Source organism: Sylvia atricapilla, chromosome 18 (assembly GCF_009819655.1).
Source record: "Sylvia atricapilla isolate bSylAtr1 chromosome 18, bSylAtr1.pri, whole genome shotgun sequence".
Lineage (NCBI taxonomy): Eukaryota > Metazoa > Chordata > Aves > Passeriformes > Sylviidae > Sylvia > Sylvia atricapilla.
The window spans coordinates 2,219,615-2,247,094 of record NC_089157.1 but is presented as its reverse complement, the minus strand read 5'-3'; the positions used below and the strand labels follow the sequence as shown (position 1 = coordinate 2,247,094).

General features: G+C 41.8%; 1 protein-coding gene across 1 annotated transcript in view; it reads left to right on the top strand.

Annotated features, from left to right (window-relative positions):
* Window positions 1-27,480, top strand: part of GRB2 (growth factor receptor bound protein 2) — a 52,730-nt gene that overhangs the window by 21,873 nt on the left and 3,377 nt on the right. The window contains exons 3-5 of the mRNA XM_066331978.1: window positions 20,101-20,198; window positions 24,573-24,695; window positions 26,944-27,112. Of these exons, the coding sequence (XP_066188075.1) occupies window positions 20,101-20,198; window positions 24,573-24,695; window positions 26,944-27,112 (390 nt within the window). The remainder of the gene's footprint in view (window positions 1-20,100; window positions 20,199-24,572; window positions 24,696-26,943; window positions 27,113-27,480) is intronic.

Genomic DNA, 27,480 nt, shown 5'->3' with positions numbered 1-27,480 from the left:
CTTTCCCCAGGAAGCCATCCCAAAATGAAATGGATGATAAGTGCTTTTGGTAGATCTGCAAGTCTTCCCCACAAATGAGAGTTACATTTAACATTTTAAATGAATAGATAAGAGGTGGGGCAGCAAGTTCTGCATGTGTACAAACACAGGGCTGAGGCAGTAAAGAGCTTTGTGCAGAGACTGACCAGATTCCTAATTGTGGCTGTGTCTATGTAATGCAATACAAAATCACGAGGGCTGTGAGTGTGAACAGGCTTTTTGTGGGCTGCATTAAGGCATGTTGTAAAATCACTGGCCAAGAGCAGATGCATGGGAGCTGTGCTCTGAGACTTGCTGATAATTGGTCTGAACTGACAGGTGAACCTGCTCAGTAAGAGATTGGATCTTGTGGCATTTCTTTTTTATCCCTTTCTCAGGTCTTTTCGTAACTGTCTTAAAGTGCTGCTAAATCGTCACATCGAACCTCAGAGGTGTCATGTTGCAGGATCTGATTTAGAGAGACTGAGGCTTTTACTCTCCTGTTTTTTTAAGGGAGAAAGTTAAGAGCTGTTACCTGTTTGAAAAACAATTTTCCATTTATCTTACAGCCACTAGTCTGTTTTTAATTCCTGGCATGGTTTCTTGCTTACCTGTGTTTCCCTAAACAATGTTACTTAATCCTAAGGCATCATCCTGAGTCTATTTAATGCTAAAATCCAGCATGCTTTTCTCTTTTTTTAATTTATTTTTCTTTCTAATTTTTTTTCTCCTTAAGTTTCCCTATTGTTGATTTTTTTGCTTCTACCTTCCACCGAGGCAGGAGGACAGTAGCCACCATAACCACTCTCTTGTATATTTGAGGCTATTTCATACCTCTCCTCTTCCCTCTGCCAATATTCATATCTTGCAGAAAGAAGAGTTAAGGGATGGTTCTGTGCTGCCTCTCTTTAATACTCTGTCTTAAAGCAAGGTTAAAACTGTCCCTTCTGTGACTGCTCTCTGCCAAACTGGTCACAGATGCAAATTGCTACTTTCTGTTCATCTACTGCATAGGAAAAATCAATGAGCAGCTGCTGGTCATGTGCAGCTTTAAGATCTTTGTTTTTCAAATGGTTTGCTCTTTACTTGCTGCATTTCCAGTTAAAGCATCTAGGAATGGTACTGGCTCCAATCTCAGTAAATTAGTCATTAATATGCTGCAATATATTAAAATTACACTGATGTATTACTTACTGTTTATGTAGTGTGGATTTAGAGATACCTGAGTCTCCCTTCCAGTGTGTTATATTAGAATTGGCTAAATAGGTACAAATCTAGCAAAATATTGACTTACAGCTATGGTGAAGCTTGCAAAGCTGCCGATTCTAGGAAATTGGCCTCCTGTTATCACCGATTTTATGCTTTTTCCATCTGTCTCAAAATGAAGAGATTAGGGCTGATCCTAGCTATGTGTGTGAGGCAGATTATGGTAATCTTATTATTCTGATCTCATTACACTTAATCTCAAGATTTGAAAATGTCCTGGCTTTAACCCTTTCTTCAACAGCTACAAAAATACAGTGAAAAAAGGTGGTGGAGGTATGTTCTACAAACTTCTGATTAAATGTTTGTTTTGTCCTGAAATAGCAAAGCACTCAAAGACTTTGATACTTAGAGTCATACACTTGGTGGTGGTTTGTTGTTTGGGAGGGGTTTTTGTCTTAACAGACAGTCTAAAATGATGGATAAATCAACTCTTTTGAGTTACAAAGCTTGCAATCCACATATGACAACAAATTAGTAGTGGATATTACAGTTCAGAAGATTGGGAAATTCTTAGTTCCCAATAGGTCAAAATTATTTTATTTACTAGCTTTTCTGAAACGAAATGGCATTTTCTGGAGCTTTGTCTCAGTGTTTGACCAAAATATAAAACTTCACTGAATGTCTCCTTATATTCTTACAAGAACACAGAAGTTAATGCAGAATGATGGAAAATACATAGCTGGCTGGGTAAGTTAAAATGCAGAAGGGACAACTCAAATGGAGCACTAAATTCCCTGGATTTTCCTTATCTACAGGTTCACTCTGGTTACTGGCAAGTCATTTCAGTTTTAACTGACTGTAAAGGGTTAACTTTGTAGTTTGTGTCAGAAAAGACTTCTGCACTGGGGTGTTTCACTGAATAAACATTGTCAGGTGGACTTTGAAGATTACAGGAGCTCTTTGTCTGAAACTTGGGGAGGAAGCTCTGTCCTCTCTACACAGTTTTGGGCATCAATTATGAAACAAGTGGTGTTGCTTCTTCTGGCCTGAAAATGAAAAGAAAGCGAAAGGACAGCTGCTGGTGATGGGAGTGAAACAAGTTAGAAAAAACTGAGCCCTTGAAAATGATGTTTCTTTGTTTCTTTTCTTTCACTCTGTCCTGACTGACTCCTCAAACACTTGGACCAGCACAGCGTGGGGGTAAGAGGTGAGAATAAATGACTGGAGGGAAGAAAATACAGGGAGAAGCTGATCTTAGCTCTGTCACAAACTCCACTTGTGGAGCTGTGTCTTGGGGACATGTCCAAGCTTTACAGACCAGACATTGTGTTGAGTGTCACTTGTATTGTGGTAGCAGCGACATTGGTAGAGTTGCCCTGTGAACTGGACAAGGGTTTCATGGGCTTTGGGTTTGTTGTGGTTTTGTGTTTTGGGGTTTTTTGTGTTCAGTGGCTTTTTTTGCTTTGGCTTGTTTTGTTGGACTTGTGTGGGAGTTTACTTTTTTTTTTTAAGGTAAGGTTATCTTTGATTTGATATAAAGTAGTTAGTTGTGCTGGGTGAACTCCCATGCAAGTTGGATCAGCCACCCCAAGCTGATGTGGATGGCAGTCTCCATTCCTGCCCTGGGGCTGTGCATTTGGCCAGGTCTTATAATGGCAAAAGCAACCCTTTCGTTTTGTACCTTGAGTTATTTTTCTTGCAGTTCTCAAGAACTCTTTAAAAATTTACCTTACCAAAAATGCTATTTCTATTGTTCATTCACACTGGGTGGTGATGGTTGTTTTGCTTTAAGTGCCGAGTTGCTGGCAATGTTTTAATATATTTTTAGATAACAGTGAAGTATTTGTTTTTTCAAATGAGAGGTAGGAAATTGCAAAGAATAAAGAATTACATGAGCTGGCTCAGTGATAGCAAGCCTGTTCCATTTGGGGTAGTGGAGGAGTAAGGGGGAATAGATGGTAAGAGCTGTTGCTGTGACACTCTCCCAGTAATAACTTCAGTGCGCATCTGTCAAGGGTGGAAGGAAAAATAAAGATGTTGAGAATTCGTTGACTTTAACACTTGATATGAATCATATCTCCTCTGTTGTAAGGGGAGAATAATTCAAATGAGCACAGTGAACCCTTCCTGTGGCAAACACAAACCTATTCTTTTTTTCTCCCCTGAACTTGGTTCTTGGCAAAGCAGAGTGTCACTGATGACGGAGACAGGAATGCCACAAGAACACAGTGAGATCATGCAGCGACAGCCGAATTTTATTGTCAGGCACCCCCTTATATAGGGGCTTCAAATTGCTCATACTTACATATGTGATTTGTTAAGGATCTTAACTCTGCCCAGCTCACTGCCCAATGATATGGGTTCCTTCATTGTTCAGAGGGCTTGGCTGGGCTAGGTCCCCTGTTTGAGTTTAAATCTGACCTATCACTAACATGCCTGGGAACTTGTTTACTTCCATCTTCAAATGAGTGAGGCTGGTCAAGCTGGTGTCTCTTAATCCAAATTATCTGTGCAGCTAAAGACCAGCCATACTTGTCACAGTTCCCCCTTTTCTGTTTAAAAAATGAGAAGTGTCCTTTGTCACCTTCAGCAGGGCCCCTTGCAGATAGGATGACAAAAACAGCAAGATGATAGATGATTCCACCCAACTCGACAAGCCTAGCTTCTCCCAGTCAGTGATGCATCCCACATGTCATTGAAGATGTTACATTCATTCCCAGGAGCTGTCTGGTGGGATTTCCAACAATACAAGTTCTCAAAATGGCATGCTTTATTAAGACTATTACAAACTTACAACTTAACTCTTAAAGAGGAAACATTTCAACCTTAGAACAGTAGGAAAACCAATCAACAGGGAAAACAATTTGTCTTAGGTCTGGTATGTGATTCATATCCATAATATATAAAAATCCTTAAGTCCTTGTATCTTTAAATATTTAAAGTCCTTCTAATAGTGTCAAATGATTCAGGGTATAGATAGCACCAGGCATTCCCCCTTTTTCTGTTTAAAAATATATGTTTTAAAGTGCTGTGTGCAGGCTCTACAATGGCCTCATCTGTTAGTGAGCAGGGAATACTCGTGTAACACACCCCCAAGCTGTAGGAATCATTTTGTCTTTAGTGAGGTACACAACTGCTTCTGAAAGTACCATTCATTAAACTAAATCAAAATTATTAAAGGAAACATCCTATATCTTAGGTTTTATAAGTCACATCTTAGGAATGACATATCCTTGTGTTAGTAATGTCTTGAGGTACTTGAGTAAAATCATAAGTGAATTGTCACTCTAAGGGTAACAGCACTATTCAGCTGCATCTATAGAATGCTTTTGTAAAGTCAAAATATTAAAAACATAGTGTAAGATTATTAAATATGGACAGTAATATCTAGTAGAAAGGGTCTCAGATCTCGGTTTCAGTCTACCTTAATTGATGGCTTGTCATTAGACAAATGCATTTAAAGTGTCCATTTTGGTTTAGGTTTCTGTTTTGTCTTGAATGCTGCAGTATTTAAGATTGTCAAATCAGCACTTCCAAGAGCATTCATTTTGCAAGAGTCAACATTGGGTATTAGTTACAGATTAAAACAGTAATATTCCTTTCTACAAACTAAATCCTATTTTAAATAAATGAGTCCTGGGAGTTATCTACAAGTGAAATGCAAAAATGTTACTGTTGCTCCTGCTGTCTGAAATACCTTTGAAATAAATTTAACAAAACCCTTAGAACATTTACAAGCTAAGATTCAGAAAAATCAGATAAAATCAAAGAAAATTCTATAAAGCAATTAAAAGCATATGTATTTTATAAGCATATTTTCCTTATAACCTAGGAATTTTATTCATTAAAAGTTATTAAGTTTTTCTCTATTTGCAAGGCACCTGTTTGTCTTAATAAGCTTAGATACATTTCCCATTTGATTGTAAATAAAGCATTGCACTTTCTTTTATGTCAAGGCATATGATCTTAAAGGATATTGCCAGTTATGAGCAGGTTATATTGTGCTCATTGTCTTGAACAATGTGAGTTGCAAACATATAAATCTCCCTAGACGTGTAAACTTGCAAACTGTTACCCAACTGCAGGAGCATTTTCTCTGCTAAACCAAATTAGTACCTTTGTTTGCTTTCATGATCTTAAAATATTCTTTTCAGAATTTTTAAAATAAACAGTATTTTTAAATTTATAATAGAAAAGATTGAATTCAAAAACAGAACATTATTTTCTATTCTGGACTTATTTTAAACTTTCATTCTAGGTTCTCATACTTCTGCAGAATCTGTTGGTTTTCTACGATTTATAGTTTTGAGGCTCTATACAAGGCTGTCATTGCAGGCTGACATTGATTACAGGGTACATAGAGAATGGTACAGGGATTTAGAAGTCTATGCGTTGCATTTTCCTCTGCATGGTATACCTTATATTGCCATTTTCAGAGTTATTACGAAGTATGTCCAGTCAAAAATAAGGTGATAAATTCTAGATAAATATTATGTAAGGCTTTCCCTCCACAACTACATTTAATAGGTTTCCTTTTGGTGCTTTCTCAATAACCTTCTAAGCTTTTAGAGCTGTATTTTGCAATTTTTCCTGGGTTACTGTAAATGTGTTACTTGTCAGATAAATCAAAAATCGTTAATTTGTCATGTCCCATGTTTGAAGACTTTATCAAAGGAGTTTATAATATGTCAACTCCGCGGCAATCAGGGTTCATCCTGCATGCTGGACACCTGAGCTGCCAACAAGTGAATGGCTGTGGTGGGCTGCAGCAGCCAGGTGGGTCCTGACCACCACCTCCAAACGTCTGCAACTAGAGTGGAGCATCCCCGACCCCGCACACCGGCCTGCTCTGCTCCTTTGGCAGGGGTGGCTCAGCACCAGCTTGGCACTGGCACTTGCCGTGGCCCCGCTCTTGAAAGGGGCCTGGCTGTCAGAGCAACCCCCAGCCCTGGGGAGCTGTGGCTGTAGTGTTGGCTCAGCAGCAGCGGCAGTGGGAAGAGCGTGGCCTGAGGCCTCACTGTCCCCCTTCCTGATGGGTAAGGGCTGTACAGGGCTCCTCAAGATGGTGGCTTCCAGCACAGCCAAACCCACCGGGGTCAAATGGAAAACTGCAGCGCTGCGCTGAATCAGTAGTGTTGAGGGCGTCTTTTCCAGTATTTATTGAGTCTTGAATCAGTGTGTGTCCCAGGGGCTGCTCCATCTCCAGCAGCAGCGGTGCACTCGCAGTAGCGGCAGGGGTGATTCCAGGGTCCCGTTGATTCCGGGTGCACCATTCCTTCTGGGTATGACATTTATCTCCAGCGCACACAGGTGAAATGGCCACTCAGGTGTGGTTGGGACTGTAGGGCCCTCCATCAGGATGCAGCCAGCACAAGCGAGCGTGGTCACAGAATGCCCACTTGTAACAGCCACGGAGCACAGAGTGGCAGACGTGGCTTGGCAGCTGCCAGGGGCTCAGCAGCACCCAGACACACGGCAGGAGCTAGGTGCTGTCTCACAGCGGATGGGAACGGTCTCAGGGGACGCAGGCAGAGCGGCTGGGCAGCAGCCGAGCGGCTCTCCACTGCAGGGTTCAGCAGCATTGTGCTCTGCTGACAGTGTGTGCTGGCAGGGGGTGGTGGCATGGTTCTAGACAGCAGCAGGGCACTCCACAGGCACATTATCCCTGCCCAGGGAGGCTTCATGGCTCTGCATGCTGGTTTCATGGTACACTGTGACTGCATTACCCATCCTCCTCCCCTGCTCGCCTGGTGCCGTGTCCTCACTTACCACCACCTCGCCCAGAGCTCTGTTTTTGTCACAGGGTTCAGTGGGTGGTGCCTGCGGTGTCCCCGCTGCTGTCCTCACGTCCCTCTCATTCTTCAGCTGTTCTAGTAAGGCCCTGATGACCCTCCAGGGCTTTATAACGTCAAGGACAGTAATCTCATCGCCCATGGAGGCTGCAGCAAGTATACGTTGGCCAGCACGCTCCCAAGTTTTAAAGTCCAGGGTGGGCCCTTCAGTCCCATCCAATCTGTGGCTCTCACACCACACTGTCAGGGCTAGTAAAGCCCATTTGTCATATCATATACCTCTTTTCTGTAGAAAAAAGTCTATACCTGTAGAATGGGGTCTTCTGGTGTTGAAGCCCATGCTTCCATTTCTCCCAGCAGCATCTTCTGTTTATAAGGGGTCTGGACCAAAAGCCACAGCTCTCCAGGTTGTTTTTAGCAGTTGTGCACACAGCTCTTCACACTGCCCTGCTGAGATCCCACAGCTCTGCAGGTGGCTCCTTGCAGCTCCCCACGCTGCAGGCAGCCATTCCCCACTGTCCCTCTACCCACAGCAGCTTGTTCTATCACATCGGGGTCACCAGTTGTCGCTGACGGTGGAGACAGGAATGTGACAAGAGCACAGTGAGATCATGCAGCAACAGTCGAATTTTATTGTTGGGTGCCCTCTTTTATAGGGGCTTCAAATACCCCACACTTACATAGGTGACTGGTTAAGGATCTTAACTCTGCCAATGGTATGGGTGCCTTCATTGGTCAAAGGGGTTGGCTGGGCTAGGTCCCCTGTGTGAGTTTAAACCTTACCTGTCACTACATGCCTGGGGACTTTTTTAGTTCCATCTTCAAACAAGCGAGGCTGGTAGAACTGGTGTCTGTTAATCCAAGTATCTGTGCAGCTACAGACCAGCTATAGCTGTCACTGCAGAGCATAGGTTGCAGTTCCTTTGAGGCAGGGGCTGGCCCTGTAAATAAGATCCATAAGACTCCTGCACAAAATTCTAGCAGAGTTGTTGAAGCCCTGGATTGATGAGGCAAGTCTTTAATTTGTGGTGTCTGTTGGTGTAAGACAGCTGCAGTAAGCCTTGCATCTGAACATTTCATGTAGCCTGGAGATTGGATCATGATTTTTCATAACACAGTAGAAAAATAATGAAGCTTTCTAGATTACTTTAAATACTATTTTCTGGTCTAACTATCATTAGTTATTCTTTTCCATTTTGTTTGTGAAGTCTGCTTAATAAAAATCTTTGTCCTTCCATCACACAAGCATTTATATAATTTTTTTCTCCGTCAGTAAGTCTGGGAAATTTTATGAGTGAAGCTAAATTAAGCTTTTCCAAAAGTGCAAGGTCAACTCTTGTTGCCCATCCTAACAACAGGAAAATGTATTTTTATCAATTTAATTATATGTTTATTATCTTGCAACATATTATATGGAAACATATGTATTTTATAGGTATGTGTTTCAAGAGGCTTCTTTGCACAGACTGACAGTAGTTTGTGGAGGGGTTTTCAGACCCTGCCTAAGATCTCCTGGCACTGTTGCTTTGCAGCAATTGTTCAGAAAATTGTGTCTGTTCCTTTTATAAGTAATTTCCATTTTTTATCTCAAAATGAGATTTCAGCCCCCTTTATTTCACTCTTCTCAGTAGGATGGGGATTGAAATGCATGGATGGGGAGGTCAGGATATATTTTGAAATTGGGGAAAATGCAGTTTAAATAGATGATGATAATACTATTCTTAGATCACTGAGGCTGTAAAACCTTTTTGGTGCTAAGAGGAAATGGCAGCTGGAGCTTCATTGGCCAGTTACGAGCCTTTGCAGCTGGGATGTGACCTGGGTAGTGACATTTGGGGCAGCTGTCTCAGGGTAGTGGAACGTGGGCTTTCCCTTCTTCTGTACTTTCAAATTCAAATTACAGAGTATGCCCCGGGGACAAGCAGAAAAGTCCGTGTAGGTCTTAGCTGTGAAAGAAATTAGTAAATACTGATTGTCAAGTTCTGACTGTTCAGTTGCTGCAGAGAGGTTATTGCAGTTAGCACTCACTTGATGCACTATGTTTAAAAGGTGTGAGGTTTGTGCACTGGTATTAACATGTAATTTCCAACACCATAAAGCCCTTCTTTCTCCTGTGTTTTGAAATGTGTGGTAGGATGGAAAGGATGACTTTTGCTCTGCACCTGGGTGATGTAACCTGTAAAGAATTAAACTTGTCAGAAGGACCAGCAGCTGTCATTCTTGACAGTACAGAGCACAAAAACAGATTTGATGGATGAGCCCACCAGCATTTCTTGTGTGTCCCTGAACTTCAGAGCTGTTTCATGCGTGAAAACTGAGTTTTTTCTGTCTGTGCTACAGAAATCTTTAGATGTGTCTTGCCAGGATCTGTTAGCTTGACCTGGCTGGCTGACATGAAGGTGTGGCTGACCTGACTCTCCTTTCCATCTTTATCCATTAAAGGTCCCAGCTTGTATATAGTTTGAAAAAAACCCCAGTCTTAACACTTGAGCAAATAAGCCTGTTATCAGAAAACACAAATACATCTGGGTCTCTGCGTCACTCACTCTTGCTTCCTCAATTCCCTTCCTCCCACTTGCAGTCAGTGAGTTCTGAATTTTAGTTGCCTCAGAGCAGGACTACCCACGTGCTCCTTCTTCAACTCTTGTCCCGTTCTTCCCCTTAATCTGCTGTGTTTAAACCTTTGAGCAAGTGGAACTATTCCTGCATGTGTACATTTTGAGGTGAATTGCTGCAAGAATTTTGGAGAAGCCTTTTGCGTCCTTTGAAACTGGAACTAAGGGTGTTTCCTTCGCGGCAGTGCCCACTCCAGCAGTCCTGCCCAATTCCTTTCCTTCCTGTCTCCTCTCTTGCTTCCCTCCCAAAGCTGTGCCCTGCACTTTCTGTGGAGCCAACCAGGCAGTTGAGAAGTACAGCACCTCCCTAAACTCTTCTGCGCATCAGTTCTCCAGTGTGGGGAACCAAACAGGTGCCTGTTCCCACTTCGGGGAGCACAGGTGAGAGGTGCAGCCATTGCACAAACCAGCTCACAGAGCTGCTGCCAAAACTGGAGCCATCCCAAACTGAGAGTGTGGCCTCTGAGTTTCTATTGCAGGGTAGGAGCTCCTGCTCAGAAATATGAATTCCTGAGTAAGGTTAATTCCAAGGTCAAGATGTGTACAGTATCAGTATTAACAGTTTGATTGCTGACTGTGTGGAGGGATGCCTGCAGTTATCCTTATTCCTGAATAAAAGCTTAAATCAACGAAATTTTGGCTCTGTGTTTAGTAGGACAAGTTTTTGTGCCTTTCAAGGCATGAATTAACTGTGGATTTTGAGGACCATCAGTAAGAGATGGACAAAAGTTCAGTAGTATCAGAATAACTACAGTGTTGCATAGTTTTTTCAAATACATTTTTCAGCTTTGTCCTGTAGATAATTAGTTGCCAGATATCACTCCTGGAATTTTTCTGACAAAGAGCTGAGTAAGACTGTTTCACATTGTGTAAAATTTACAGAATGCTGTAATATATTAAGCAATCAATATTAAATAAGAATATATGCTAGTAGAATGCTAAAGCTTTTAAATTTTAAAACCAGATGAAGCAAAGTTAAGGTTTTTATTGCTCTCTTAACTTGTCAGCAGTGTAAAATGAATGTGTACTGAGTACTGTAATAAAACAGTTGAAACAAAACCATGCATATAAAGAAAAAAAATTCAAAGGTTTTCTGTCTTGTAAATATATGCCAGTTGTGCTGAAAGCCTTTTTTGACAGTCCTCCCTTCACTTACATTACTGTTGTTAATAGCAGAAATCTGCCTGTTTTGATCTTTGGAAACATGTTGGACCCTTTGCTTGTGTGTTTGCAGTAGCCATTTCACTGGAAAAAACAGCAGCTGCAGCTTAAGTTAATTTGCTTCCTTTAGACACAAAAACTGAAAGTTGATACTTTGAGCTCATGTAAGTTTTTTTAAGGCCTTTATGGGGTTGTACCTTTTCTTAGCATGTTTTAAAATGCAGCAGATAATGTTTCTAATTGTACTTCCACAGAAACGTGGTTGGGGTTTGGACAGCCTTTACATTTTTTTCCTTCATTTTTGCTCGGTAGCAGGCAGCGTTGGTGTGTGGCTCACTCCTCACCAGATTGTCTGGTGATCAGTGCAAGGCATGTACGTTTTTTCTTTCAAGTTTTTCCAGGTTTTCTAAGTACATCATGTTGTTAGTCACTCAGACTTATCACTGCATCCTGGGTTATCAATTCTGGTTGTCATAGAATCATAGAATATCCTGAGTTGGAAGGGACCCACAAGGATCATCGATTTCAGCTCCTGACTCTGCACGGGACAGCTCCAGCAGTCACAGCAGGTGCCCGAGGCCATGGTCCAAACCCTTCTTGAACTGTGTCCACTGTCATTGTCAGTCTGTTTGCAAGCAGAGTGACCTCATTTAGGTGACATCTCCTGTCATGATGGTTTCAAGAAATGTAAAAACAGGAAGATGTTCAACAAAGATCAATGAACTGTCAGAGTTGCAGGCAGAAATAATCAACTGCACCGATGCAGGATAGGGAGTAACTCACTTAGTATCAGTTCCTCTGAAAATACCCCAAACATTACTGTGGAAAATTGGCTGAAATCCAAGTCACCTGATCCTGAGCTGTACAGACAGGGCTGTAATATCTGCCCACCATGCAAAATCATTCTTCCACTTGGTGCATGTAAGGCTGTAGCTGGGGAGCAGTAGTGTCAACTGTAGTTTAATGTCCACAGGGCTGCTGCAGAACTGCCCTCTGGTCACATACCCTGAATTTTCTGATCAAAGATTAAGTTCAGGTTGTCCCACTAATAATCATCATTTCTCCCACCCAGCTTTTCCAGTACTGGGGTCTTATGCAGTGTAGTTTTTTTACAAGATGCCAATCGTTCATAATTAGTTTGTCTCCCTTAACACATCCTGTTGGACTTTACCTGCTGTTACTTACATACATCACAGCCCCTCTGTTGTGTACAAGCATTAGAATGGTTGTAATGGGGAATGTCCCATATGAAGCAGTTGCTGGATGTCACCCCACAAATAACTAATCCTGTCTGGTTAAAAGTGATAGGTAAATTGTTGAGTTTGTGTGCTAGGGAAAGCAGTAATTAACAGTGAAAGTACTGGATGGAGTGTTGGGTTTGGTGGTTTCTTGGGCAATGAAGTGTAGCAGGGGTAATGGTACACATTCTCCATTTAGAACAGAAAGGACAGCTGTCCTAATTTCAGCATTTTTTCTCTTTCATTCTTGATGGAGGAATTGTGAGAATTTTGTCTGTAGAGGTTTGGGGTACCAAGCATGAGGTGATGAGAGGCTGGTTGTTTATGATGCTCTATCCTGTGCATCATGCAAACCTTCACTTGTCCTCTAGTGAATGTGTTGGTCCTTGACTGTGGCAAGTTCAAAGGCAACATATGGGACAGCCAGCCAAGTTCTCTGCCTTTTGGCCCTGCCTCTGCTGTATAATCAGAGGCATTGTCCCTGTCTCTGGGACAGGTGTATCTGCTTCTGCCTGGGATGGTGAGAAATACATTCTCCAGCCGTGCATTTTAGTGGAAGATAGCAGGACAAAGTAGGACACATGCATATAGAAGTAGGAGCTGCTGGGTGTTCAAGTAAAATTGTTATGCAAAGCAGGTGATTGTGTTTTGCAAGCTGTGAATGTCTGACCTGAATGGCTGTCGGGCATGTGTGTTTCCCCAAGGTATTTTCAGTTTTACTTGTAGTGACCAGCTTCATGTGTATTGTAAAGCTCTAAAAGGACAAGCACGTGCTATGATTGCTTGTTCTTCATTACATTTTTCAGTTTTTCTTTGGGACACGCCATCAAGTCCTGGCTTCGAACAGAGCCAGTACAGTGAGAGAAGTGCAGAAAGTGAGAAATCTATAATTCTGATATGCTTTGCAAACTGCCATAAACCCACTGCTGATATTTCTGCTGTTTCTCTGTTAAGCTCGAAAATAATTCTGAAGCACTGTCATTGGAATGTTCGTTAGCTCTTTTTTATTATTTTCTGCTAGTGACTTTCAACCTTCATCCCTCAGAGCTTATGCCAAGAGCTCTTACAAAAGGCTCATAATTTTATTACTGAAAGGTCGTAGTTGGTTGTACTTGGATAAATAGTCTAGGGCACTTGGTAACAGATGTGTTTTATGCTTGGTGTCCATGTTGCTAAACTTGAAGTTGCAGTTTGAAACAGCCCTTGTAAGATGGCCTGGAATTTATAGCACTGGTGTTAGCAGCAGATACAGGAATAGAAACCAGGAGACTTTACTCTGACCAGTACATAAAAAGACTTCTTTCAAAATTTTTCTTCTCAAAATTGAGGGTTTATTTAGGTGCTTAAGGCAATGTGTGCTCTGTTCTTTATGTAGACATGTGCATATGCACTTGGGTTCTTTTGGGGTCTGGTTTTGGAATTTGAACCTCTCCCAGATAAAGCAGGTTTGTACTCAGAATACAAGGCTGTTTTCTTTCCTCAGGAAAAAAGAGGGAGGATGGCATAGAGCTCTCTAGGCCTCAGCACATTATCTGTTCCTCAGTTTGTGCTTCAGCAATGGTGGTTTTGCTGGGACCCTGTTTCATTCTAAATTAAGCAGTGCTAAATAAAACTTCAGTGAATAGCTCATTTACAAGCAAATGCCCATCCCTAGTAGTACCTGAGTGAATTAATCCACACTGCACAACAGAAAACCGACAAAATGCTGTGTTCTTCAGAGCTTCCAAATTTGGTCTGGACTGGGTTTGAAGATTAAGGAAGGATGTTTTGTCTTCTGTTTCCGTGATAACATCCTGAGCACTACAGCTGGTAATAAAAGGCGGCTGGTCCTGGTCTTTAGGCACTATAAACTAACCCTTGGTCTGTTGGGGAAAAACAACACTCCCCTTCCTCTTTTTAGGAAACTGTTCTTGTGAATCCCTGAGCATTCTGGAGAGCATTCTGCTCTCCACATACTTGGGCCAAGCTGTGGAGCTCAGGCGGTGCTAACAAGCTTTTCACTGGTTTGCCCTCCATTTTGATCGGGCATGGAATGAGACTGTGCATTCCTTGCAGCATCAAATGTTGCAGTAGTCCTTACATTATGGAGTTTGTCAGAATTAGCGTTCACTTAAGTACCATAAAAGTTGCTGAACATAAAATGAATCTCACTTCTGAGAGTCCCTGCTGTTTGGAAACACTTGGGGGTCTTTGAGATGTGGAAAGCCTAATTAGAATGTGAGCTGTAGCTACTTCAAGCTCTGTAAAGCTATTTTTATTTGAGTTGTAAAATCACTAATACTGATTTTTTGCTTCAGGCTGCCATGCTTTCTGTTAGGAAGATTTTTCATCAACCTTTTTGAAAATAGGCTATTTGTGGTATCTACAGCTTAGCCTTTTTTATGCAGGTGGTAGTGGTGGGAGGACTAATTCGAGGGGGATTCTGTGGTCTCTGGTGCTGACATCTCTCTGTCCACCAGAAGAGCAGAGGCAGAACTGGCACATTTGTTATCATTTTACCTCCATGTGTTTGTGCTAGCAGAAGCTTCCTATACAGAAGGAATGCAAGACCTGTCTCAAAGTTTCTTGACTTCTTCTAGGATCTCCATTAGACATTTTGGAGCTCACTGCAGTATACTTTAAAATACTAGTTTTTTTCCTCCCATCTTTGTGCTACATGAACCAAAAAAGATGAGCCATAGGGAAGGAGAATTGTTGTCTAGATTGGTTTTTTACTTCTCTTTTTCCTATTATCCTTAATAAATACCTCTTCATAATTGAAGGCTTTTGCCAGAGGGGACATGGTAATGCCAGACTGGCAAGGCCTGGGAGGCAGGGTGAGTTAATCTATGCTGAGTTCTGTCCTTGTGGCTAGACTTCACTGTGATTCAGCTAACATAAACTTGTCTCAAATATTCTTTTGTTACCTACAAAAAGCAATAAAAGATGGTTTTGTACAAGGTTGAATGCTAATTCCTTGCTGCAGTCCTCTGTTCAAAGTTTTCTTTGTTACAACAGATTTTACTAGGCTTGCCAGCCAGTGCAGCTGTAGATTTCTTGATGACTTTAGTCAGTGCTCCTATGGATTTGAGTTCTGCATGCCAAAATACTACATGGAATTATAGTGACAACTTGTCTTTATCTCATGCAGTTAAAAATAACATCATTTCCTGTAATATTTCCCAGCTACTTCTCCCCATCAACCCTTTCAGAAGTTTAGGGTAACTCTGGATTTGTTCATAAACGTTTATATTGCATAAACCTCCTGTGGTGAGTAGTTCTGTGCAGCAGATATGGAAGACAATATTATTTAGGGTTTGGCAAGAGAAGCTTAGATCCTAGAGTGGCCTTGTCTGTGACCTTATTGTTGGTTTGTTGTCCCAACTTTGTCATGTATTTTACATCAGAGGAGTTTCCAGGTTCCTTCAAGATGAATAACTTAGAAATAACTTAGACATTATTTCTTCTCAAAGAAACTAAAGACAGCAGTTGGTAACCCTGACATCAGCCTTCTCCTTTGAAAAGCTTCAAAACTTCCTGTTCTGGACTCCTGCTTTCAGCTGCCTTGCTACTGTGGTAAAAGGCTGTGGGTGCACATGTGCCAAGTCCCTGTGTGTTGAAGCAGCAGCATCACTTCAGATAAGGCTTCTGACAAAAGCACCACTGAGCCATGGGGAAGAAAGACCCCTGGACTTGGTTGTGGTGGGGAGAATTTCTGAATTACTTTCTTTTGAGTTTGTGTTTTATGCTCTTCTTGTGCCTTTAAAAAGCTGTGGGTGGAAGAAGTGTTTCTATAGTGATAATGGGAGCTGGGGAGAGTGAGAATGAAAACCTGTATCCATAACACATTATGCCATTATAGTGCAATCTACATCCATTATTTAGGTAATACATTATAATACTTGGTAGTTGAGTGCAATTTAAGGAATAATCTTTCTCTGACTGTTTTCGGTGATATTTGCTCAGTGGTTGTTAAGCATTTCCACAGCTTTTTATATCTACCTAGAGAACAAGTATTTACAGTCTTAAACGATGTCCAAACGTGGTGCTGTAGGCTTTGTTCTGAAAAATGTGGATATTTTGCATTTCCTTTGTGTTATCGTGATAAATTGAATTTAAGGAATAGCCTAAAATATTTCAGCAGTTACTTGTTCTTGAGTCACCCTAATTGTCCAATATATCTTTTTGTATTGAAAGTTTGCAGTTAAAATTAAATCACTGTGTGCGATGAGTAAATCAAGAAAAGAAAAACTGATTTGGCCTGCTCTGAGTCAGTTTGATGGGCAGATTTCCCCAGGTTTCCTTAAGATTCCATTCCTGCCTCAGTGTCACCTTGGTGACACACAGCCAGAGGCAGGAGGATTAATTTGTTCACCACGAGGATGAGACAGGAGCTGCAGATGACCAGGCCATATCTTGGGTTGTCTTTGCAAAACCCTGAAGATGAATTTGAATATCCTGTGTCACCATTTATAATAAATTTGCAGACAACAAAAATGGTTTCTATTGGGCTATGGTGAACTTGCTTTGTTGAATCCAGACAGTTTCCCTTGAAGCAGTTTTTACTTGGTGGGTTCTATCTAGTTTGTAACTCTCAGAGCAGAAAAGGAGACATTTTTCTGTGAGATGAAAAGCTGTTAAAGCACCTCTGCTTTAACACCCTGTCTAAGGGTGAGTACCCTGCTCCCAAGGGCCGTTCCATCCTGAGGCAAAAGTGTTTCCAGTTTTTTGCAGACCTTGCAGGCTGTCCAGTTTGGAGCAGTGAATCTTTAAAGTTTCATTTTGTTACTTAATTTATCTGCTTTTTCATTTTGTACTTGGTGAATTATTCAAAGCAAAATCCAGTTATGCATGTGGTAGTTAGATTAAATTTTGTCGCTTTGATAAGTTCAGGGAAATCTTACTGTAGTTCAGTTAGGAATCATTCTTTTTCTTAAAGGCATAGCACTTTGTGTTAATATCCAGATGATAAATTTTAATATGATTCATTATCTGGAAGTCACTTGGAAGTATGGAATAGATGGATTTACTGTGTGCTTTTCATAAAACGTTTTGCAGTAAAATGGTTTAATTACTTAAAGTCAATTCTTTAATTTCAGTGGATTTACGATTTAAAATAAGAGAGCAGTGTCAGATGCAAACATCAAAGGCAGATACATCAATGCACAAGATTCCTATGTGTGTTCCTGACTTACTTTTTAGTTGCATTTCACTAAAGGATGTTAGTGGCATAATTTTTTTTGAAAGCTGAAATTTTAAAGGACTCTTCTGCAGTTTTCATTATAATAGCTCCATAACTTCATAGTAACTACCAGAATTCCAGCCTTGTGCACGTGACTGCAAAGTTGTCCTGAATTTAAGGCACTTCAGTACGAGTCAGTTCTGCTTGGCTAAGCCTTGGGAGCAGGTCCAGGGGTGTCTGACACTGTCAGGAGAAATGATTTTGTAGATCTGTGTTGTAGAGATGACTCCTGCTGAAATGATACGAGAACATGGAGCTTTGGAAAGAAAACAGAGAATTCTGTTCTCTCTGGAAGAGCCAGAAGGGGAACCCAAGGGTGTCTACAGGGTTTGTGTGTGTGTGTGAGCTCTCCGGTCCATAACACAGGGCATGGATCCTTGGCTGCCTGCCAGGCTGTGAATGGAGCTGTAACAGCTCGTTAAAATGATCCTAGAAAAGACAGCGGCTGCGAAGATAACCAGCCTGGGTGTGAGGCAGGAAAAGGTCTTGGGAGCAAACAAAGCCGCTGAGGAGGGAGCTGTGGAGGGCTCATCACTGCAGAAGTCCCCTGAACAGGTTGGACATGCAGGTATATTGGCAGTTACCTTACCCTGCCTTTAATCAGCTGTTTTTTACTCTGGTCACAAAGCTTTAATGCATCTCTCAGCACTGCTCCCTTGCTGGCATTTGGCTTCAGGCCAGGCATTAATGAATATCCCAAGCCCGATGTGATTTGGCTCCTCCAAATGTATTAGCATATCTTCAGAGCAAGATAAAACTCATTAAAATAATTTACATTTGAGCATTAGAATTTCTGATAATTTTTCAATACCTACAGCCAAACCCCCAAAACTGTGGCAGGGTCCTTCAGGTGAAACTCCAATTTACCCATCTTTCTGGAAAAAGAACAGACTGCCAGGTCCCTTAACTGCTCTGTGATGGTGATGAAATGAGTCTGTAGCACATGAGCTTATCAAAGCTCATGAGGGATGTCTCTGATAAAGGAATGCACACCCTTATGTGAGATTGTTTTTTTAGAAATCACACAAAAATATGTTGTATTCTATTGTGCAGGACTCTAGTGAAGGCAGCTTGAGTTACAGAACAGCCCAAAATTACTGATTCTTGGAAGCTGTGTGCTGAAATCTTTAAATGACTGAGTTACAGATCCGGACTTCAGCTCCTGGCCTCCCTGGTCTCTGCACAATTCACTTATTTTACACACCTGTTTTTGATGTGTGTAAATCCCTGTTCATCCCTGTTCAGTATCCCAGAACTGCTGCTGGTGTCTCTCACTGTATTTCATGTAGAGGAGGAACCAGTTCCTGCCCAGGTCCGTGTCCTGCAGCTCCAAGGCAGTCCAGCAGACATCAGCTGATCCAGGGCAGTTCTCCATGTGTGAGCTCTTACCTCAGAGTCTGTAACAGAGGCTTGAGCTGCTCATGAGCTGTGCTCAGATTATCCCAGCTCAATGACTGAACTCTGCCGTGCATGCTGGAACAGTGCTTGTAAATAAATGCATGGATGCCCAAAGTAGTAACTGCACAAAAGACAGCTTGAATGTTTCATCCACATGTAAGTGCTTGGGATCTCTTAGGTGTTAAAGCCTCTTGAGCTGAAAATATCCTGAAATGGGCTGTAAAGATGGGTATCTTTGCTCACCCAAGTTCTGTAGACTGGCCCTGCTGCTGTGCTAGTTCCCCAGTGGATGTGCTAGCTCCCGGGGAATGTACATCCCACCAGCCTTCTCCCTTGGGAGTTAAGGAATATCCAGGTAACTACTGCCCACTGTAATTCACTGAGGAGGTTCACATTTTGTTCTCTTTCCTTTGCCACATTTCATTTCAGTAAGTTTTGAGGTTTTTCTCTGTCATACATAGCATCAGCAGTGAGGCAGGTTTAGGGTGTTGGTGTGTCACGTTTTTGAAAGTCAGCAAGTACTGATCTTTAATTTTCTGAAGCTCTCCTGTCAACTGTAAGAATAAGGCATGCACTTGCAAATTCCTGTCTGCTTTTACTTTCCCTCCTTTTTTTTTTTTTTTTTTTTTTCATTTCCTCTCACCATCCTTGAGATGGTGATGTTATATAAACATAACGACATAGTGAAAGAGTTAGTTGGAGGTTTCAGTAGATATCTTCACCATAAATGTGTGTGTGTAGTATGTGATCTCTGGATCTGTATTCATGTTTCTTTCTCTTTGTATTTCCTCATCTTCCTGTGTTCAGGCAATACTAATCATGTGATACTTCTATGACTTGAAGCTTTTTTATTTTTTTAACTCAGATGTAGCTTTTTGTGGGATCCTCCTGAGAAAGCTGAGAAGAAATGAAAGTGCTCGAGGAAAAGTGATGTTGTGGTGTTTAATCTTGAAGGGAAGGGGGCAGGTTCTCAGAGATGTTTACTTCCAGCACAAAATCATCTTGAGGAGAGGTAGTTTCAAACAACAGCATGGTTTTACTTATGGAACATATTATATTATTGGAGGGACTGCTCTCAGTCAGTGCACCAGGCTTGCATATTGCACCGTACCAGTTGACAGAAATTCAATGAAAAATAAAACATCAAAGTTTTTAGAGCAAGTGTGCTTTAAAATATCAATTTATGCTTTTTAAAACTACCTTTCCATGTGGCTCCTCTCTTGCAACTCCTGATCTTTCATTCATGTTTAAAATTACAGCAAGAAAATTATCCCCTTAAAAAATAAAAAGAAGGAACTTTGTTCGTCTACATTTGCTGTTTGAATGTGTTTGACTTTATTAATATAAAAACTGCTCAACACAAATGGGAAGAATAACCTGGTACCTTCATCAGTCTTGCTTGTATCTCGAATGTATCACAAGCTTAATTTTTGTTTGCTTCCTTCCTTCAGGTTTTGAATGAAGAATGCGATCAGAATTGGTACAAGGCAGAACTCAATGGAAAAGACGGCTTCATTCCCAAGAACTACATAGAAATGAAACCCCATCCGTAAGTAGAGCTTTTGGGATAGGCTCCCTTGGTCTTACTCAGGGCATCCTCACAAACAGAAGGATGGTTTTCTGCTAAAATTTTACCAGATCTACTCAAATATATGGACCAATAAAGGAAGGCTGGTGGGTTACGTGTCTCTGGCTGTAGTGTTTGCTTTAACTCCTTTCACAGTAGCTGCATAGCAGGGTGTTTTGGGAGGCTTTTCTGCTGCTTGTTCTGGTGTATTTTAGGTTCAGACCGATCAGCCTTGGGGTTAGCAGCCATAAGCCAGCAGAAAACCATTTAGTGTAGAGAGTTGTCACTACCTCTACCCCTGGAAAAGTGTCTGTGTTCTTGTGATGATCCTCCATTTTACTTACTGAGCAGCTAAGAGTTAAAGTCATGGCATTCACAGCTCTGCAAAAGGTGAAGGGTGTTTGGAGTCGAACTTATAGTATGTCTGTCACATCCTGAGTGTAGAATCGTAGAATTGTTAAGGTTGGACAGGACCTGTAACAGTCATCTGGTCCAACACCTTGCTCACAAAAGAGGCTGACCTCCCAGTGCTGTTACACAAGTACTGTTGCCTTGAACTGCTGCTCCAGAGAGCTGTGTTTGAGTAACTACTTTGAACCTTTCCCCTTAGGTGTAATGAACCCCGCATATGAAAACTGTAGCATTTCATGACTGTGTGTTTCCTTTGTGTCACTTCATGTGTTTCTGCTGTCTTCTGCTAAGCTTCAGTTTTGCCAACCTTTGAGATCCTGCAACATCTGAACAAGAACAGCAGGCTCTGGGTAACAGATTCCAAGAAAGGTTTAGGAGGGAGAAGCAAAACCTGTAATCAGGGTTTTTACAAGGAGCTGGAGCGTTTCATTTGCTCACAAAACCTGATGATTTATGTAAGTGTTGACTTCTTCATTATATAATGAAGATATTGCAGTTAAATGCAATCAGGAATTATTTTTCTAAGGGCCCTTTTGAAATATCAGGAGGAAGCTTCTGCGTGCCTGGCCCCAAGAAAGAAGAAGAGGTGTCACACTTTAGGGCAGCCAAGTGGGAAGTGAAGAAAGGACACAAAAGAAAATTCTGAAATTGTTTAGAGCTTTGTTTTCTGTAGTAACATGTTTGGTTTACTCTGATTGTACTAGGGGATCACAAATCCACATTGCAATTTCTCTCATATTGATTTGATGCTTGTACCTTCTCATGACAATTTTCCAGGCGTTTGAGTTATTCTGCAGTGATGTCTCCTACAATAATGGGTTTATTCTGTGATCCTCCATGGTATTTTGTTGTAGAGGAATAGACCTGTCATTTTTACACTTATTTTTATATTAAAAGGGAATGAACAATATTTAAGCCTGCAAGTGGGTGAATTTTGTAGTGGTTTTTAAGCATAGTTAATTTGATCTTATCTGAAGATGTTTTAAACTGCTGATGACACCTGGAGGCAGTGCCATGTGTCAGCAATGCTGAGAGTCTTAACTACTGCATTTTAACAACCCTGGGAAATTATGCAAAAGTTTTTATAGCGTAATGTTGGCTTAGCTGTAGTGCAGAGCTCTAGTCATACAGGTCATACAAAAAGCAAACTGCAGGCAGCTGAGCAGTGAGAAAGAGAATGTTCTTTTACTCAGACTATCATCAAATCATTTTCAAGAGGTTTTGGAAAGAAAGCAGCTGAATATGGCTTTAAATCCTGTCCTAGGATCCAAGACTTAAATCTTCCAACTGCACCGCTGGTATTAACTGCAGTGTTTCTTCTTGTGTTTTGCAAATCTTACAAATCACTTTGTAACTACCAGCAAGTGAAGCTGAAAGGAAAATGTAGCACCTCTGAGTGACCAGAGTCACCTGGGGATTAACCTGAAGGGTTAATCTGAATTGCCACCTCAATTAACAGAGCGAAGACAGCAGAACTAGGCTGGGCAGAGAAGAGCTGCAGGGAGGTTACTGTGAAGGCACAGCAACACCTTGTTCTTGAAGGGAGCAAGGGAAGACTTTGCTGTTTTTGAAACGCACCATGGATCTGATCCAGGCTTATCTCAGGTCTTTGTGTTTGTTATCAGCTTGTCCCGGGGATATTGCTGAAGAGTCACTTAGCAGTATTGTAATTTCTGTGGAGGAACTCAGCCAAGTGAAATGATTGTGCGAAGTGAAGCCAAAAAAATTGCCGAAGTGCCGATTGAGGGGAGGCTGGAAGCGATGAGAACCTGTGCTGTACAATCAGTGCAGCTCCTCCCTCTGGCTGTGCAGCATCAGCAGGAATGCCTGTGTTTGGTTCTGCAGTGCTGACAGGATGAGTTTCACCTGCATTACAGAGCTTGTTGGAGTCAAGCCTTATCAGGCTTATCCCTGCTGGAGAAAAGTTGTGGGAATGTCGTTGTCACTTTGCCTAATTCTCCACAAGTGATTTTTGACGTGCTGTGATGTTTGTTAATTTTTTCAGACATTCTGTAGCAAAGATATGTGCACAACACTTCTGTTGCTTTACAACTATATTCTTAAGTAGACAGTAGTCCTGCAAAATAACCTTGTTTCATCTCTGGCATTTTCTTTTCATTTAATTCAGGTTCTTTTACTCTGACTAATGTGGTAGTAAAGTTATAAAACTGCAGGGAAGCTCAAGAATTGTGAGAAGTTTTTAGTCTTTCTATTTGAAGTGTCTTAGAAGCAGCTGGCAGAAAACTTAGTTTGGCATTGTCACTTTGGAAGTGTTGTGTCTTTTAAAAGAATGGTACACTTCTACTTTGTAGTGATGCAGTAAAATTTAGAGGGGAACCAGGTAAACTGTTGAGGCTTCAGGAAGAATTCTATTAAGCTCTCTCAGGCTTTCGTTCTTATTTTACAGAGAAAGGTGAAGTTGGTTTTTGTTTGTATTTAATGTGAGACTTTGTCACATGAGTAATTGAGAATTATTTAAGAACTAAACAGGATTAAGACACTTTATAAACAAGAAATACAGCAAGATATCTGAAGTCATAATATAAAGCTTGCATCAAGCAGCATTTGGCAGTGAGAAAATTCAAGACTTCCTTGTCTTTCTGACAGTAGTGTCAGAAGCCTGGGAAATGAAATACTTCCTTTGAATTTTGAAAGAGTTTCACTTAAAAATTTCTCTTGGTCGATTTTTGTGGGCAGCAGAGTGCAAGTGGGTCTCCCATGGTGGTCTGCCACCACCTCACCTCGGGTTCCAAGAAGCAGCACAGGTGCTAAGCCACCCAGAATGTACAAAATGCCATGAAGTTCTTGATCACTGGAAATAGGATGGTTGAGGAAGGAAACTTGCTTTTCATGCCAGGGGATAAAAGAGTTTCAAGCAAGTAAAGTGTGTTTGGTAACCAAGTAATCAGTCCTTCTTCAGCTCTAGAGGTAGTTTTCCCTTAGAGAGAAAGATCTGGTGACTTTTTGAGGTCACGAGAGCTCCAGCTTCTCTTAAGAATGACTGTTTCAGGAAGGATTCTGCAACTGCCTTGTTGACTGCAGCAAAACCTTCACTGCAGACAGTGGGCTGTGTGAGTGGAGCTCTTGTTGTGAAATGTTCTCCTCTAAGGTCAGTCATCTGCGTGGGTGTGGGTGTGATAAGTGCTGCTGTCCTGTGTGATCTGTTCCTCAGAGCTGAAAGCTCCGCTTTTTAGTTGTGAAGATACTTCTGCTTTTCTCATGCCATGTGACCTACGGCTCATCCCTTCTTTGCCTTTCATCTTGGATTAGTCTGGAAGTGCAAATGTAAATGGGGGCAAAGATCCTGTGACCAGGCTGTTGGTTGGTGCTGACGATCTGGTGGCCTGCGGTAGGTTCAGCCTTGGTGTCATGGTCAGGCTGTGGCTGGTGAGAATTTTGGATGTGGTTTGCATGAGGCAGCTACTTCATGTGACCCCTCCTGTGAAAGCTGCTGGATTGTCCTGCCTGTGAGAGAAAGCAAGAAAAGAGGCTCCTGAAACAAGTGTCATCAGCATATTTTCTGGAACAGAACCCATGCCTAGCTCAGCACTCCTCTGCAATGGAGCAGAGAGACCTTGAAGGAACTTTTCTCACTTGGTCTGTGTGTAACTGCAGTCCTGGCACCTGCCTCAGCTTTCTGATAGATGATACTTGTCTTGGACCATAGGACTCTGGTAGGGCTCAGAGACTGGACTCTTCTGGGCTGCAGGAGCAAACAGCTGCTGGATGAAGATATTGATTCTCTCTGCTGAAGGAGATGTGTCTTACCACCTGATCTGAAAGAGACAAGAAATTGATTTAGATACAAAATGCCCTTTCCAAGTGTGCAGGATGGAAGTGCATAGGGAAGATCATATTTTCAGAGCTGTGGTGTTTCTGGCTCTTCCATGAATGGATTAAAATTCTTAACTTTTCCTATTTTTTTTTCTTTTCCTCCCTACACAGGTGGTTTTTTGGAAAGATTCCCCGAGCGAAGGCTGAAGAAATGTTGGGCAAACAGAGACACGATGGTGCCTTCCTCATCAGGGAGAGTGAGAGTGCTCCTGGGGACTTCTCCCTCTCAGTCAAGTAAGTCATGCCCAGGAGCAATTGTGTGCTAATCAAGCATCTGCTGCTCCTTTGGACTGGTGAATAAAGGGCAGGTGATTGTCAGTACTGAGGAGCAGGAATAATATCACAGATGGCCTATAGCGTTCCTGTTTTTCTAGTGACATTTATTCCCTCCCTAGTAGAACAAACATCTTTGCTCTGGTTTGCAGTGAGTCTGCAGGACTGACCTGGTGGGATGTGGCTCACACAGGCCGAGGTCTGGTGGCCCTCTTACAGCCACAAAGCACCCAGAATGGACAACTTCCCATCCTCCTTCATTCCTCCTCTGCAGTACAAGTTACTATTTTATCCTCTATGTGCAGTACACTTGCAAGTATGCTTTTCTCTGCTCGACACATACTTTGGTGATATTCCCATTGCCTAGCAGTGGGACATGGAGCTCTGAAACCAGAGGTACATTTGAATTCTCACAAGTATATTCCACATGGGTTAGGAAGAAATTCTTCTCTGTGAGGGTGGTGAGACTAAGGCACAGCTTGCCCAAAGAAGCTGTGCCTGCCCCATCCCTGGAAATGTTAAATGCCAGGTTGGACAGTGCTTGGAGTAACCTAGTCTAGCAAAAGGTATTCCTGCCCATGGAAGGAGCGTTGGCATGAGTTGATCCTTAGGTGATTCCCAACACAAGCAGTTCTCTGATCTGAAGTCACTCAAATAGTGGGGTTTTAGAAACTTGAAAAGGTATATGAAGTAATTTAATGTAGAATGGGGGTGGGGGGGAATCTGTCCTCAGCAGTTGATTTTTGCTCTTTTGATTTTTAAATTATTTTCTGTAATCTTCCCCTTTCTACCATAAATAAACAAGATTTTCATTAGAATCCTTACAAAATTTTTTATTATTCATGCACAATTCCAGCTGGCTCTCAGTCTCAACAAGATTTGTTTCTTTTTTTCTGGTCAGCTTTGGTCTGTAACCAAATTTTTGTCCTTCTGAACAGCAGCACTGAGTCATGCCAGCAAACTGGATTAAAGCCACTGATTTTAGAGATGTTTATATTTCTGTCTTGGTTAGAGTCATCTGGGCTGGAATATTAGATATGAATGGACGCTTCAATTGCAGGAAGTGCATTCCTTTAAGAAACAGAAAGTTAAATGGCATAGCTGAGCCTGCCTGTTCAGCCTGGTGTTGCCATCTGGTGGTAATGTCTCAGTTGGGTGGTTTTTCCTGTGTGTATGATTTAGGAAAGTCCTTTTCCTAAACAGTGATCTGTAGGATTTGAAACTGTGAGCTCACAGATTGAGGAAGGCGGAGCAGAGGCAGCACCCAGAAGATGTTTCAAGGCAGTGTCTGCTTTCCCCACTGATGTATAGGAGCCATGCAAGCCAAGGGGAAACAGTTGTCTTCTGTTTTCAGTGTTTTAGGCTGAAGTAAAAATACCAATGCATTGGTCATCTGGAAAATCCCAGTGGACTTCTCCAGAGTTCCTCTTTACTCAGAGCAAAACCACTGGAAATGTAGCTTCAACTGAATGCCGTCATTTGTCAGAAAAAATTGTTAACATTAAATTAAAGTGTCTGGTTTATGTGCAACATCATCTTTGAACATTTTGGGATTTGAGGGGGTTTTTCCTGTTACATTTTGTTTTGGGCTTTTTTTAAAGACCACAGTGGTCCTTTTGTTTCATATGAGAGCCCCTTGCACAAGTCATGCTGGTGGCCAAAAGAGCCAATCCTGCCCTCCCTGTGGCAGTGTTTCTCCAGGAATTTACCTGTAATGGAGCTGATGTTCATGCATTGCATTGTTGCACGTACCCAGTGATGCTGTGGGAGGGAGGAACTGGGACTATGAGAAGCAGAGGACCATGGCGAGAGTGGCACAGACTGAGAGTGGCTCGAGTCAGTTGTGAAACTGCTGGGTGTGAAGAGCTAAACTAAAGTGCTTGTGCTGTTTGACTGGCAATCCTGGGTTTAGGGATGTGAGGTGGAAAGCACCAGAGTGCAGCTGTGTTACTGTGACCTTGCAAAGTCCCTGGCATTTGTCCTTGGGATTCTACACCACCTTCAGCAACACAGGTGAGAGCATGTGTAACATACATCAAGAAGTACACATGATGCCAGCTGTGGGATTGCATCTATGTTATCAATGTCATTGACAGTTTTCACTGTGCCCTGGAGGACCTTTTTTTCCAAACTCTGTACTGATGATCCCAAAAGGAGTTCTCTGTGGCTAATAATGTGCTCTTTTATGTTCTTCATTCTTTCCACACAGATTTGGAAATGATGTGCAGCACTTCAAGGTGCTTAGAGATGGGGCTGGCAAGTATTTCCTTTGGGTGGTGAAGTTCAATTCTTTGAACGAGCTGGTAGATTATCACAGATCCACATCTGTCTCCAGGAACCAGCAAATATTTCTCCGGGACATTGAGCAGGTGCCACAGGTAAGAGAAGTGTCCCTGTAGAGTGCCCTGGTCAGGCTATTGCAACCACAGTCTGAAGTGGGATTGCACTGTAGAGTAAGAAGGAAGCTTACTGGTTTTTTTTACCTGGGGAAGTGTATCTTTGGATCCTGCAGTCAAAATTTTACTGGTAAATAAGCTGCATTCTTGTGCAAAGCCTACCTGCGTTTCTGGTGTCCCTGGCGTTGAGGCAAAATTATTGTTGCTCCTTGAACATTTGACTTGTTGTAATGTTTATGGATTCTGTTGTAGGAAGATCATCTTAATCCTGGGAATTAAAAATAGATTTGCTCCTGTGATAGGGCACAGTAAGAAATGATAGGGAAGTGCTGGGTTAATGTCTGGGACTT